General features: G+C 49.5%; 1 protein-coding gene across 2 annotated transcripts in view; it reads right to left on the bottom strand.

The window, feature by feature from the left end:
- Adamts14 (ADAM metallopeptidase with thrombospondin type 1 motif 14) overlaps nt 1-14475 on the bottom strand; it is a 71055-nt gene that overhangs the window by 31402 nt on the left and 25178 nt on the right. For both annotated transcript variants that reach the window (XM_035453196.1, XM_027388293.2), the window contains exon 4: nt 12823-13013. In XM_035453196.1, coding sequence (XP_035309087.1) covers nt 12823-13013 — 191 coding nt within the window. The remainder of the gene's footprint in view (nt 1-12822; nt 13014-14475) is intronic.

The raw sequence follows: 14475 nt of genomic DNA, 5'->3' as shown, positions 1-14475 counted from the left end.
CCTCATCATCTCAGTCTCCTGTGCCCTTTATCACCATATGGAAAGTATATGGGCAGTAACTAATCTACGGGCTGTGAAGGGGTGGGTGGCCACTAAACAGAGAGGAATCATCCTAATTCCACACATGGGAGTCCTACAAGGAGGAAAACTCAGGACGGAGACTGGAGACCTGGTGGGCCAGCAAAGGATGGAACCGGGCTGTGGGCCCACAGCCATGAATTAGAAGCTGCCTACACCACAGATCCCAGCCCCAGCCCATCCTTCCAGTGCCCAGAGCTGGCAGTGGCCCGTGTACATGAGCAGCCAGCAGCAGCCAACACTGGGCTTCCGCCATCGGCTTTCCTGGCGCCTGTGTCTGAATCCAACTGAGTACTGAGACCAAAGTCTAGCACTAGATCCAACTGAGTGCTGAGACCAAAGCCCAGTGCCTGCTGTGGACAAACAGACCCTGCCAATCCCCACCGTGAGACATGATGGAGAGGCACAGGGCACAGGGTTTCCTCCCATCTTCCAGAGCAAAGACTTCATTGAAAGAAAGTGTGTTTCATGTATAATGAGGGCAGCTTCCTCAACCCACATGCCTGAGACTTATCCTAGGAGGATTGCAGCATCTCCCAGACCCTCCCACCCCCCCCACACACACACAGAATGCCAACCTCGGGACAATACTGATACCTGGCAGCCACCTGCAGGGAAGTGACCTTTTTTGTATGTATGAGCCTGCATGTATGTATGTCTGCATACCAAATGCATATCTATTGCACACAGAAGGCAAAAGAGAGCACTGTGTCCTCCGGGACTGGGGTGACAGACAGCTGTGAGCTGTCATGTGGGTGCTGGAAATCAAACCCAGGTCCTCCGGAAGAGCAGCCACCTCTGCAGCCCCATGAGAAGCAACTCTCAACCTGACCTTTCAGCCCCTCCAGCACCAGGACATAGCCTCTCTTCTACACGGGGCTGGAGTAGCACAGTGTGTGGAGTCTAAGATGACCCAAGGGAGACAGGAGAGGCACAAACTACTCAACCATATCAGCGACACACACTCCACACCTTGTCCAAGGACAAAGAGGTGAAAGAGGCAACTGGGACATTTAAGTGGGGATAGGTACTGGTTCTGGGCATCTGGAGGAACTCCTGAGTCACCATCTTCTTCCATGTGCCCTCTAGTATATGGGTTGTTGAAAATACTGTCTGAATCCTGCATGTGGCAGCCAGCCCTTTGTGTCGGAAGGCTTTGCACCTTCATATTTAACCAACTGTTCACTGAAAATCTTAGGAAAAACTGTTTATATGAAACACATGTTTTTGTTTTTCTTTGCCATGACTCCTAACCAATACAGAGTAGCAGCTATTTGCACAGTGCTTAAATAGCATCCATTTTTCAAAGTCATCTAGAGGGCTGAAGAGATGACTCAGTGGCTGCTCATCCAAAGAACCTGGATTCAATTCCCAGCATCCACATAGCAGCTCGGGAAAAAAAAAAAAAAAAAAAGCAAAAACAAAAACAAAAAACAAAAAAACAACGATCTGTAACTCCAGTTCCAGGGATCTGACTCCCTCTTGCGGTCACCATGGGTACTGCATGTATGTAGCTCACAGACACGTACGCAAAACACCTATAAACATGACATAAAAGTAAATCTTAAATAAAAATTCAATCAAAGTCATCTGGAGATGCTGTTAATCACACAGATGAGTGTTCTGCAGCTCAGGGGTGGAATGCTTGCCAAGCACATAGAAGGACCTGGTTCAATCCTGTCCTGGTTTGCTTTCTACTGCTGTGATAAAAAAAACAAACATGAACTAAAGTAACTTGGGAGGAAAGGATTTATTTCCAGTTACAAGCCCAACCACAGGTCATCATGACAGGAAGTCAAGACAGGAACTGAAGTAGAAGCCCTGGAGGGACACCGCTTACCACTTGCCCCTCATTCCCTTAGCCTGCTTTCTTATAGGACCCAGGACCACCTGGGGCGGCCCCTCCCACATGGGCTGGGCCCTCCCACATCAATAATTAATCAAGAAAATGTCCTACACATTTGCTTACAGTCAATCTGACGGAGGCATTTTCTCAGTTGGGGTTACACTTCCCAAATAACTGGAGTTTGTATTAAGTTGATAAAATCTTGTTTGTTTGTTTGTTTTTGTTTTGTTTTTTCAAGACAGGGTTTCTCTGTGTAGCTTTGGAGCCTGACCTGGCACTCTCGCTGGAGACCAGGCTGGTCTCGAATTCACAGAGATCCGCCTGCCTCTGCCTCCCCAGTGCTGGGATTAAAGGCGTGTGCCACCGATGCCCAGCAAAGTTGATAAAATCTTAACCAGGCCAAAAATCCAGAAGGAGGAGAGGGGAGAGATGAGAGAGAAGGGAGGGGGAGAGGGAGAGTCAGAACAAAAGAGACAGAAGGAGGGAGGGTGGCAGTCAGTTACAAAGGAGATTTGAGCATCTACAGATTTGGGGACTCGGGGTTGGGTCTTAGAACGGATTCCATTAGGACAGAGAGACAACCATATTCATTTCAGTCACTTGCTCAACAGACCAAATCTACTCATTAAGGCTTTTTTAAAAATAAAATTTACTTAACTTTATGTGCATTGGTATGAAAGTGTCAAATCCCTGGAACTGGAATTACAGAGTTGTAGGTGCCGGGAATTGAACCCAGGTCTTCTAGAAGAACAGCCAGTGCTCTTAACCTCTGGACCATCTCTCCAGCTCCCTCATCAATGCTTTCAATGGCCCTTGTTCCAACTGCCATCCAGCCTAGGTCATTGGCAGGCTATATTGGCCCTGCCCTCCCAAGCTCCCTGCTGCTGTCCTCTGGGCCCTGGCATGTTCATTTCAAATACCCCTGCCAGTCCTGGCCCTGGAGTTGGAACTACCGCAGGGCTTTAGATGGGCCAGAGAAGTGACTGGATAGAGCCACCATATTGGCAGAAACTGCCCCTACACATGGTGCCACAGCCAGGGGGGTGTGGCTACCTGGCAGGCCCAGGAACCTATCCTCCCTAGGACACATTCACAGGGGCCCACAGACAAACTCCACCTTGGCTGCACACCCAGGGCCTGGCCCAGCACCCTCAGCCTCCATGGCTGTGGGGAAAGGTAGTCAGGGAACAGGCAGAAATTGCTGCCGGTGGTTGGACACAGAATGGCCACAAGACACACCCACAGTGCAGAAAGAACAACACATCCGGCTCCCTTGCTTCTCACCTCTAAGCCAAGTTCAAGGTGGCCACTCCTAGGTTAGGGTTTGACACCACCTATTGGCCTGGGAGAGCCACTGGGTGTGTACCAGAAAAACAAGCAAAGGTCAAGGCGCTGGCCAAAGAGAGACAAAACAGTAGAAGGGAGAGGACAGGTGGTGAGCACTGGGGCTGGAGGGGTGAGCGGTTGCCCCCAGAATAACTAGTGTGTGCTGGGCACCATGCCAGGCTTTGTTCATCACCTCTGAGAATAGAACTATTCTGATCTTGTAAGCAAGAAAATAAGATTCTCTTTCATTCATTCATTATTTCTTTTCTTCTCTCTCTCTCTCTCTCTCTCTCTCTCTCTCTCTGTGTGTGTGTGTGTGTGTGTGTGTGTGTGTGTGTGTGTGTGTGTGTGTGCCAGTATGTGTGCCCCATGGGCAAATGTACATGTTCACGCCAGAAGAAGACACTGGGTGTCCAGCTCTGTCGCTCTCCACCTTATTCCCTTGAGACAGGATTTCTCACTGTACCTGAACATAGGCTGGCAGCCAGCAAGGCCCAGTGATCCTCCTGTCTCTGATTCCCATAGTGCAGAGGTTAAAAGTCATGCCCCAGCTTTTTATGTGGGTACCAGGGATTTGAACTTAGGTCCTCATGCTAACTGTAATGGCTGTTGTTTATGTCAACTTGACATGGGCTAGGGTCATTTGGGAAGAGAGAACCTCAACTGAGAAAATGCCCCAACCAGATTGGCCTGTAGGCAAACCTATGAGGACATTTTCTTAATTATTGATTGATGTGGGAGAGCCCAGCCCATTGTGCATGGTGCCAGCCCTAGGCAAGTGGTCCTACGGTATATAAACAGGCTAAGCAAGCAATGGAGAACAAGCCAGTAAAAGGTATTCTTCGGTGGCTTTTACTTCAGTTCCTGCCTCCAGGTTAGGGCCCTGACTGACTTTGAAGACAGTCTATGTTGTGTAAGTGTAAGATGAAATAAACCCTAATCCTCTGTAAGATGCTTTCAGTCAATGTTTTTTGTTTTTTTTAAGATTTATTTATTATGTATACAGTGTTCTGCCTGCACATATGCCTGCACACTGGAAGAGGGCACCAGATCTCATTTCAGATGATTGTGGTTGCTGGGACTTGAACTCAGGACCTCTGGAAGAGCAGCTCTTAACCTGGGAGCCTCTTTCGGTCAGTGTTTTATCACAGCAAAAGAAACCTGTAACTGAGACACTTGTAACAGCAAGCATTCTTACCCACTGAGCCATTTCCCATACCCCATGAAGCTTCCTGGAGGCTGGGGATGTAGCTTAGGTGGTACAGTGCTCGCAGAATATGCACTAGACCTGAGTAAACAGGGTGTAGAGTGCACACTGGTGATCCCAGCTCTCAGGAGGTAGAGGCAGGAAGATCAGGAGTTCAAGGTCATCCTTAGCTATGTCATAAGATCTTGTGGAAGGAGGGAAAAGAGGGAAGGGAAGGGAGGGAGAAGGGAGGGAGGGAGGGGAAATGCAAGTTCTGTGAGGCTGATTAACTGCCCAAGGCCCCCCATTTGGGAAGTAGGAAGCTGGATTTAAGCAGATCTCTGTGACTCTGTGGCCCCCGTTTACACTCATGGCTGTTCAGACAGTTTCTGGGTGACAGTGAGTAGGCTTCTCACAGCCCAGTACAAAAGAAGAGAGCTCAGAGGACAACGTCAGCCTTTTCCTGGCACTGAAGCCCTGAGCTAGTGGAGGGTAGCACCAGGAGGAAACAGACAAAGCTGAACTCCTCCTGGCCAGGTTTCAGGTGTGCCAGTAGTACACCGCACCTCGAGTTTGTCTCCTCGGGCCTGCTTTCAGAAATATGGCTCCTGGGAGGGTAGGTTCATGGGGAAACCCTGTTGCCCAATGATTGACAGGCCCACTGACAGGAGCTGCACTGCTGGAAGATGTGGGGGGCACACGGAGATGTAAGGGGGACGCCACAGAAGTGCCGTGCACCTGAGCCCCGAACACAGCAGCCTTCAGAGGGACAGAGATGGAGAAAAAGCATCCTCTGTGACTGGGAGGAATGAACTAGAGTATAGTAGGGAAGGGGACACTGAGTCAAGACTCTATGCCTCCGAGCTTTCTGGAACCTTCTCCCAAACAACCCCTGCTTCCCAAAACACACAGCCTAACTTCTAGATCACAGAAGATTTCCCAGGTTGCAAAAGGGGGTTTCCCAGCCCAATGGACAACAACACAGCCACCCAAGCAGTAGCAGAGAGAGTCCCCTCCCCATCACCCTGTAACTCTGGCGGTGTCAGGCCCCCACAGTCCTGCGGCATGAGAACTATACTTTTTCAGACTCTGAGTGTCATTCAGTCTGTGGCTGGAGGGGTAAACCAGGTCCCCAGAAGAACATGATGGGGCTGTGGGCAGTCTTTCCTCGAGTTCCACACCCAGACCAGCCTGTCCTTGGCAGAGCTAGAGCAGAGAGCACAGTGTCCAGCAATCTGCACTGCCTGTCTCCTGAGGGACGATGCTAAGAGGAACCATAGAGTAGACTGCCCCACTATATCAGAGGGCTCGGGCAGGATTCAGGACAAGATACAGAGTAGGGACAGTGCCAAGAGCCAAGACTCTGGAGTCTGCAGCCACCTGTGTTCACAGAGGCAAAGGCACCAACTGCCACTAAGTGCTGACTCAGCCTACGAGGGTCCTTCCTGCGCCACCTCCCTCCTGAGTCCCAGCAATCCTCCCAGACAGAAGAGGAAGCACTTCTTGCCTCCTTGCTTGCTTGCTTTTTAAGAAATCCATGTACGTACAATAATGAAATATGACCATATCTATTCCCCATGTCCCTCCTTCGACTCTCTTCATGCCTTCAAAAACATATCCCCTCCCAACTTCATCTCTCTCTCTCTCTCTCTCTCTCTCTCTCTATATATATATATATATATATATATATATATATATATATATATATATATATGTTAGTACTGTCCACATGTGCATGGGCCATCTGCTGGAGCATGGGAAACTTGCCAGTGGACACATCTTCAATAAGGAATAATTCTCCATTCCCCTGTGACCACCCGCTGCCATTACCCTGAAGATCACTGGCCCGCCCTACCTATGTAGGGATTTTTGACTGGCTTGTTCTTGTACAGATCTTGTGCGAGTCACCACAGCTGCAGTAGGTCATGCCCAGAAGACAGAATTTCACAGCACTCCGTCCCCATCCTCCATCTGACATCTCCCTCTGCCTCCCCTTCTGGGATGTTGGCCGTGGGGTTGATAAGGATGTCCTGTTCAGGGCTGAGCACTTGGTGGTATATCGTCAGCACTGTGACCCAGTTAGCATCTCCCCACCGACCACCACACATGGCAAAAGGATCTTCTCTAACTAGGGTTGAGAGCATCCCAGGTCTGTCATGGCCAAGAGCTGTGCAGGTGACATCAGCCCCATTTTCTTTTGAATTCCAGGTTGAACATCCTAAATCTGAAAATGGGCTCTAATTTCCAGACATTTTTTTTTTTTTGAGTGCCAGAGTAGCACTATCAAGTGGAAAATCCCACACCTGGGCTGGCGATGGGTCACTGTCAAAAATTCAGGTGCACTAAAAATAACATGTAAAATTACCTTCGGGTTGTGTATCTAAGGTGAACATGAAACACATGTGGACTTCATGTCCCAACTTGAGTCCTCTCCCCAAGATTGCTGCTGGCTCTGACATGCAAACATTCCAAACTCCAAACGCTCTGGTCCCAAGCGTTTCAGAGAGGAGATACTCAACTCGTAAGGAACCTCTCCTTATAGAGAAGCTTTAGGTTTGGTAGGCTAGTAGGGACATCTCAAGCACCCTGTACCCAACTGTTCCCCTTACCGGCATCTTGCATAAGCGTGGTTAACGTTGTCAGGGTGAGCCAACCTACACTGGCAGGCAATTATTAAGTTTGGCCCTCCAGTTTCCCCCTAACACCCTATTTTTGCTGGGAGGAACCTCATCTAGGATACAATAACCCATCAGGTCACACATCTACCACAGTTTCTTAGCCCTTCCTGGCTTTTAGTGGCTTCAATGATTTCGTGGAGAACTAAAGCACTTTAGAGATCATCTACCAATCTGGGTGTACCAGATATAGCTTTCCCTTTTCTTTCACTTTTGTATAACGAGGGAAGGGACAGGGTTTCACTAGGTAGTCCCGGCCAGATTTTAACACAGGATTCCCCAGGATCAGTCTGTCTCCCTGGTGCTCAGTCTGACCCACACAGTTGCCAGGCCTGGAGCCAAAATCTTGTCCTTCAGAGCACACCTTGCCAAGGTGCCATCTTCCTCAGGTATCACCTCAACAAGCCCTACCTCCAGTCAACATCAACGAGGTGAAAGGAGGATGCTGAGTCTCCTAATTTGTCCCCTGGCCCAACCTCATGGCCATGACCTTATATTTCAAAGGGTGTAGGCTCCCAGTGAGTGGTCTCCCAGCTGCCAATCACCACACACTAAGGGAAGTGGTGTCTCCAAGGTTCCCCAGAGCCCAAGGGCTGGCCTGAGTAGCTCCCCTGGGATCGGGCTTATTTGGCCCACCTCAGATCCAGGTTGTTTGTGCAGGGTGGCTCCGAGAGCACAGGGACAGACACACCCAGCCTAACAGAGTCCTTTTCATCAGTCCACAACGCTCAGCATTTATTCCCGCAGGCCGTCTGCAGATAAACAGAGGCACGAGGAGGCCTGGCATGCCTGGAGCGCAACACTTCCTGCCTCCTGGACACAGCTTTTGGAGCTCAGTGTGCATCTCTATGGTGTGGAGCACGAAGGGGGACAAATGTCCAGTTTGGGAGCCTGGGCTTAGTCAATGGCATCTGTTGGTTTAAAACAACCTTCTACTTTGGGAGCCCATTACATCACCCCAGAAACAGAATGTCAGGAGTACTCTCTGTGGTCGACAAAGTGGAATGCTATGTGTCAAAGTACTCTGGGGACAGTAGCGCCCTCTTCACTCATTGCTAGCATGAGTCTTGTGCTGGGGGTGGGGAGAGCATCTGTTCTGTGCTTTCTATTGGAGTGAGAGCTGTTTCCCCTCAGGGTGGGAAGACTTGGAAAATGTCCATACCTTTGTGCGGCTATGGGGACATAGACGTTAGAGCAGGAGCTTCACCTGCCACTGTGGACAATTTGACATTGGTGGAGGAGCTGCCTCGTGCACTGTAAAATACTCAGGGGACTCCCTGGTCTCTACTCATGAGATCCCACCTCCCTCAGTTGTTATAACAGAGAAATAACAGCCTGAAGCTGCCTGTTCCGTCTCCTTGGTCACTTTCCTTTATCTCTCCCAAAGCCCACTGTTATTTTTTTTTGATTTTTTTTTGATAAAAGTTAAAAGCAAACCCATTTCAAGGCAGTGGTGTGTGTGTGTGTGTGTGTGTGTGTGTGTGTGTGTGTGGTGATCCACACCCCCTGCACATCAGGCTGGGAGTCCAGGATCTTCCTTCTCCCCTGTCCACACCTGCCTGGCAAGTTCTGCAACAGTAGCAGTGGTAGATAGGAAACAAACTTTGGAACCAGGCAGAACTCTGTTTAAAGCCTGGCTCTGCCATTTAGTTGCTGTATAGATTCTGAGCTGGTTGTTCAACCCCTCCAGGCCCTGGAGGTAATGAATGTGGCCTCTTAAGGAGGGATAAGTAGGGGGTCAACAAGCCAATGGATGGGTAGGGGGCCCGACAAACCAGCTGTAAAATATTGCCTGCATAGGACAGGTGATCCTGTGTCTTGGGCCTCTGCTGGTTCTAAATCCCTTCTGCACTGTCCTCAATGAGTCTCTGATTATCCCAGAGGACCAAGGCTTTTCCGTGCAGCCCCACTGAAACTTTGAGAATGACAGTCTGTCAGCTGTCAGGTTCCCAGCAGGTTCATGATACACCCTGAAAATAACTACTCATTATGTTTCAGTGGATCAAAGGGTTCCTTAGCACTGAGATCTGAAGAAGCCTTAAGGAAAGGAACCAGGGAAATGGGTAAACTAAGGCACAGAGAAAGACGAGAAGAAAACAAAGAGGGAGTCCCTGCCCATCATCTGTAGCTATGGATCTTTCTAACAACCCAAGTGAGTGCAGAATGAACCCAAAAGCAGGCTTGGCATGAAAGCCCTGCCACTCTCTGTGCAGCCCTGACCACTCTGGGGACAGGATTTTCTTGGATGATGGTGACTGCCTCACCCTTGGAATCTGCTCTGACTCCTCCCCATCCCATCCCAACCCCCACACACTAGCACAATAAGAGAATCCATCCTGGCAACCAGATATCATCCATGATCCCGCCAGGCCTGCCTTGGCAGAGACAAAGCTGCTCAGGTAGGCAGAGCTTCAAGGTAAAAGTAAAGTGACACCTGTGTACCTGGATTCATGAAGTCTCCCCAGGGGTGTCTGTGTTTCCGGCATCCCAACTAAATAAAAGCTTCACACAATGAAGAGGATGAGCTGTGAGTCCCATGGGAGGATGAGGCTGTCTGCTGCCCATATGCTCACCTCCTGGGGCAGGAAGTCTGGCTGGCCATCCTCTGTTGAGTGAAGTCACAGCCTCACACAAATAAATGGCTTGCCGCCTGATGGCAGTGGCAGGTATGTATAGCAATCCCTTAAGCCATAGCCTGTGTGTACCATGAGTATCTGTGCTCTGGAAGCTGGGTTCCATGCGAAGCATGGCCTCAGCCACAACATCCCAGGCCCTGTGTTTCCTATCCATATGGCAAGGCAGCAGTGAGCAAGCAACCCAACCTATGGTGTTGAATCCAAATTGGACACAGCGGTGCATTCCTGTAATCCCAGCATTTGGGAGAGAGTGGCAGGAAGATCAAGAGTTCAAGGCCAGGCCGGAGAGAAGGCTTAGAGGTTCAGAGAGCTGACCGCTCTTCCAGAGGACCTAGGTTAATTTCCAGCACCCATATGGCAGCTCACAATTGTTTATAACTCCACTTCAGGAGGATCTGGCACCCTCATACAGACATATATGTAGGCAAAACACCAATGCACATAAAATAAATAAATTATATTTTTAAAATGTTGAAGATCAGCCTGGACTACATACTAAGCTCAAGGATACACAGGAAGACACCGTCTCAAAAATAAAGAAGCAAAAAGATAGGAGGGGGAATAAAAGGAGGAAGGGGGAAGGAAGAAAAGAGAGAGAAGGAAGGAAGAATAAACCTAGGATATCCACATAGCAGTTGCCAAAGAAGTCCCTCAGAGCCTTGTCTTTAGGGGAAGTTAGCAATGATTCCTGGACAAGGGTATAAGCCATAGGTTAGGGGTCAGGGGTCAAAAATCAGAACACAGTAATTGGACGTGCCAGGAGAGCCAGGGTGGGCCACAGGCATTCTTTGTCCAACAGTAAAATATGGGGAAGTGCAGAAGGAAAGGAGAGTAGAGTGACATTGACCTCCACACACCTAACCACCAGGTCTGAGAAAGAACTTCTCAGCCCTTCTGAACCACTCAGATGACATTATCTTACAGCTCCCAATCTGAGGGGCTTCCCAGATCCTTCTGAAACCTGAGGGGTTTGCCAGACCACATCTCCCTGAGCTAGCTTCAGAAGTGCTCTGCCTTAGAAAGCAGCGGTCTCTTCATGATTCATTCAAAGATCTCTTCCTCACCTTGGATGAGCTGTGATGGCCCAGGCTCTAATCCCAGCACTCAGGAGTGAGCTCCAGGGCAGCCTGGGAAACTTAGCAAGACCCTGTCTCAAAATAAAGAATAAAAAAGCAAGGAGGTAGGGTCAGAGCTCTGTACCAAGCTCTAGGTTCAATTCCCCAGGACAACAAAAAGGAAAAGAAAGAAAAGAAACTCCAGCTGGAGCTATTTAGCAAGGTCTGCTCTCAAAAAAATAGGGGCTAAGCTGGGCATGCAGCCTGGTCTACAGAGCGAGCACCAGGACAGCCAGGGCTGTTACAAAGACAAGCCCTGTCTCAAAATACAAAACAAACAAACAGGGCTGGAGGGATGGCTTAGAGGTTAAGAATATTTGTTTCTCCTACAGAGGATCCAGGTTCAGTTCCCAGCACCCACTGAGTTGGTAGCTCACGACTATCTATAACTCCAGTTCCAGAGGATCCAGTACCCTCTTCTGAACTTCTAGGGCATTGGGCACACATGTGGTACACAGACACACATGCAGGCAAAATGCCCAGACACATAAAAGAAAATAAATACATTTAAAACAACAACAAAAAGGCATGACCCCTTCCTGTGGCCAAGGGAAGCCCCATATCTGGCTGGTGCCAAGTTCCTGTCCATCCTCTCATCCTCCTATCACCCATCAACCCTAAACCTCCCAGTTTCCAACCCCTGGTCACTTGAGCCCATCTCTCACATCCAAGAACCCACACACATGGGTACCACCCTAAGCAATGACTCAGTGACCCAGCAGAGGGTGAAGGCCCCTCCACGACATACATGCATGCATGTTCTTGGGGCAGCTCTTGGACTATGGGGACTCACCTGGAACCCCAGAGTGGTCAGAATACTTTAAGATGAAAATATCTCTAGTTGAACAGACACAGCAAGAAACCTCCAGAACTTCCCTTACTGAAACAGCAGCAATTTCCAGAAAATGAGGACACAGAAAATCCCCATTGAAAAGCTTCACACCATAAAGACAGAGCCCTAGGGCCTGACTAAGCAACAACCACAGACTTCCTCCTCTCCATTTGCTCTCTCCTTTCTTCAAGAGCCCATTTGAGGGTTTGAGGGATGGCTCAGCAGGCAAAGGAGCTTGCTGCCAAGCATGAAGATCTGAGATCGATTCCTGGAACCTGCGTGGTGGTGGGAGAAAAACCAACTCCCCACACAGATTGTCCTCTGACCCTCACTGGTACTCTGTAACACACACACACACACACACACACACACACACACACACACGCACACGCACACGCACACGCACACGCACACGCACACGCACACGCACACGCACACGCACACGCACGCACAATATAATTTTAAAAGAATCTGTTTGACCTAAGTCAAATTTCCAGTTTAGGACACTGCTCTGAGTAACTCATCTAAGTTACCCAAACAACACCCATACCCCACACCTGAGGATCTGGTAAACTACTTCCTCTTGCTAATCTGTCTCAGACACTGGATATAAGGAGAGAGAGAAGACATCCTCTCCCATTCCTAGCCCCCTCCCACACACACACATACCTGGGTTACCAGTCATGAACACCACCTGGCATAAGGCCACCATTAGAGTCCAGGCTTTGAGTGGACACAGTAGCACTTAGATCCCACCCCACAAGAGACCAGCAAGTTCCAGCTGGTCCCCAGCCTCTTGAAACACTATTACACCCGGCTGTGTGGTCCAAGCTGGACCTGAATTTCTATTCTTGGGCTGAGCAGTCATTACTCCAAGGAAGTAGGTGTGTCCATATCCATGGCCATCCTCACTTCCTCTTCCTGGAATTCTTTTATGTGTCCCAAGCTACCTACCAGGCTAGAAGAAGCCACATGTAGGTGGCCAGCCAGACTTGTAGCACTCACACTTCCCTGCACTGTTACAAGCTGTCACTCTCCCAAACCCTCTCTGAGGAGTTCCAGGCCAGAGACATCAGTCCTGGTGGCTGCTCAGCCACCCACCCGCCCACGCCACCCAGGGGTACTCACGATGTTCATGAGTGTGAGGACATAGTTCTGTGTGTGCTCCTTGCCATGGAATCGAACCACCGAGTCATCCACTGCCAGGAGCACCTCGATGCTGTAACTGCCAGGCTTGGCATGTCGTCGCTTCCGCTCTGTGTCACCCAGCTGGTCTCCAACCAGGTCCAACACGTTGGGAAGGTCACCAAGGCCAAAGGCTAGGACAGGGATAGAAAGAGTGGAAGACTGTGACACATGTTGAATCAATTCTTCTCTTTTTTTCTTTTTGGGTTTTTTGAGACAAGGTGTCTCTAAATCTGTAGCCCTTGCCATCCTGGAACTCACTCCATAGACGAGGCTGGTCCCAATTTCAGAGACGCCTCTGCCTCCTGCCTCCTGCCTCCTGCCTCCACCTCCGCCTCATGAGTGCTGGGATTAAAGGCTTTCACCTCAACCATCCGACCCTTTCTTTCTTTTTCAGACAGGGTCTCCTGTAGCCCAGACTAGTCTTGAACTTACTATATAGCTGAAGATGACCTTGAACTTCTGATTCTCTCACCTCCACTTCCTGAGTTCTGGGATGACAAGCATGTGTCATCACACCCATTTCATGAGATGCAGTTGAGTGAACCCAGGACTTCCTGACCGTGAGGCAATCTCTCTCCTAATGGAACCATATATATCCCCAGTCCCTTGAACTGCTCCTCAAAACACTCAAGAATCCACTTACCTAAAATTACCCACTAGATTGAGCCCTGAGCTGGGGGTATAAAGATCCCACAATTGGATTCCTAGCAGCTAGCAGATGGGTAGATGGACAAATGGCAGTTGGGTGTTAATGGGGAGAGGGCTGCACTTGAGCCTACAGTTTAGATCGAGTGACAGAAATGGGATGAGGCCAACATCCAGGATGAGGGATTCTTCTCCAAAATATTTCAGCACTTTTAGATCTTGGAACTCACATACACCAGGGCAGCTGAGCAGCCCTGATTCAAAACTCCCAAACTGGAAATGCTCCAAAATCCAAAATGATAAAGGTTCCCAGCAGCCCAATGATGATTCCAGTAGCTCAGACAGATCATTGGGAGGAAGCAGGGAAGAACCCCCCCGGGGGGGGGGGGAGCAAGGATTCTCTCCATGAGAGAGGAGCAACAGCCAACCCAGCATGTGAGCAACACTCAGATATTCAGCAACCCTGGTGCCCTTCCCTCCATGTCTACTAAAAGGATGCTCAGAAAGGTTACCTTACTCACCCTAGGTCACACAGCAAATTAGTGGCAGGAGCCCAGACTGTAAACCTGAGTCTCATTACCACACATAGGCTAGGACCACCCAGATTTCCCTCTCAGCAAATGAGAAAAGGGGAGTCTTGTGTCAACTGGGGTGTCATAGGTACTCAGTCATACTCTCTTCTCCATGACCCTCCAGGCACAGTGAGCCAGAGCTGAGAGCTATGAGGGAGCCCACCCAAGAAGCCCCAAGTAAATGGAAAATGTACAGCTTCCCAAAACCATCATTAATCTCCAACCCCTGAAACCTAGAGGGACCCACAGATTCCATTCCCAGACCACACCCAAAGCCAGCTGTATTCACAGAAAAGTACATGCATATGTTTGGGCCAGCCCTGTCACAGCAGTTCCCAAGGTGTGTGGACAGAGGAGTACAGTCACAAGGGGGAAA

This window comes from Cricetulus griseus (genome assembly GCF_003668045.3).
Source record: "Cricetulus griseus strain 17A/GY chromosome 1 unlocalized genomic scaffold, alternate assembly CriGri-PICRH-1.0 chr1_1, whole genome shotgun sequence".
Lineage (NCBI taxonomy): Eukaryota > Metazoa > Chordata > Mammalia > Rodentia > Cricetidae > Cricetulus > Cricetulus griseus.
This window is presented reverse-complemented; position numbering and strand designations above follow the sequence as displayed.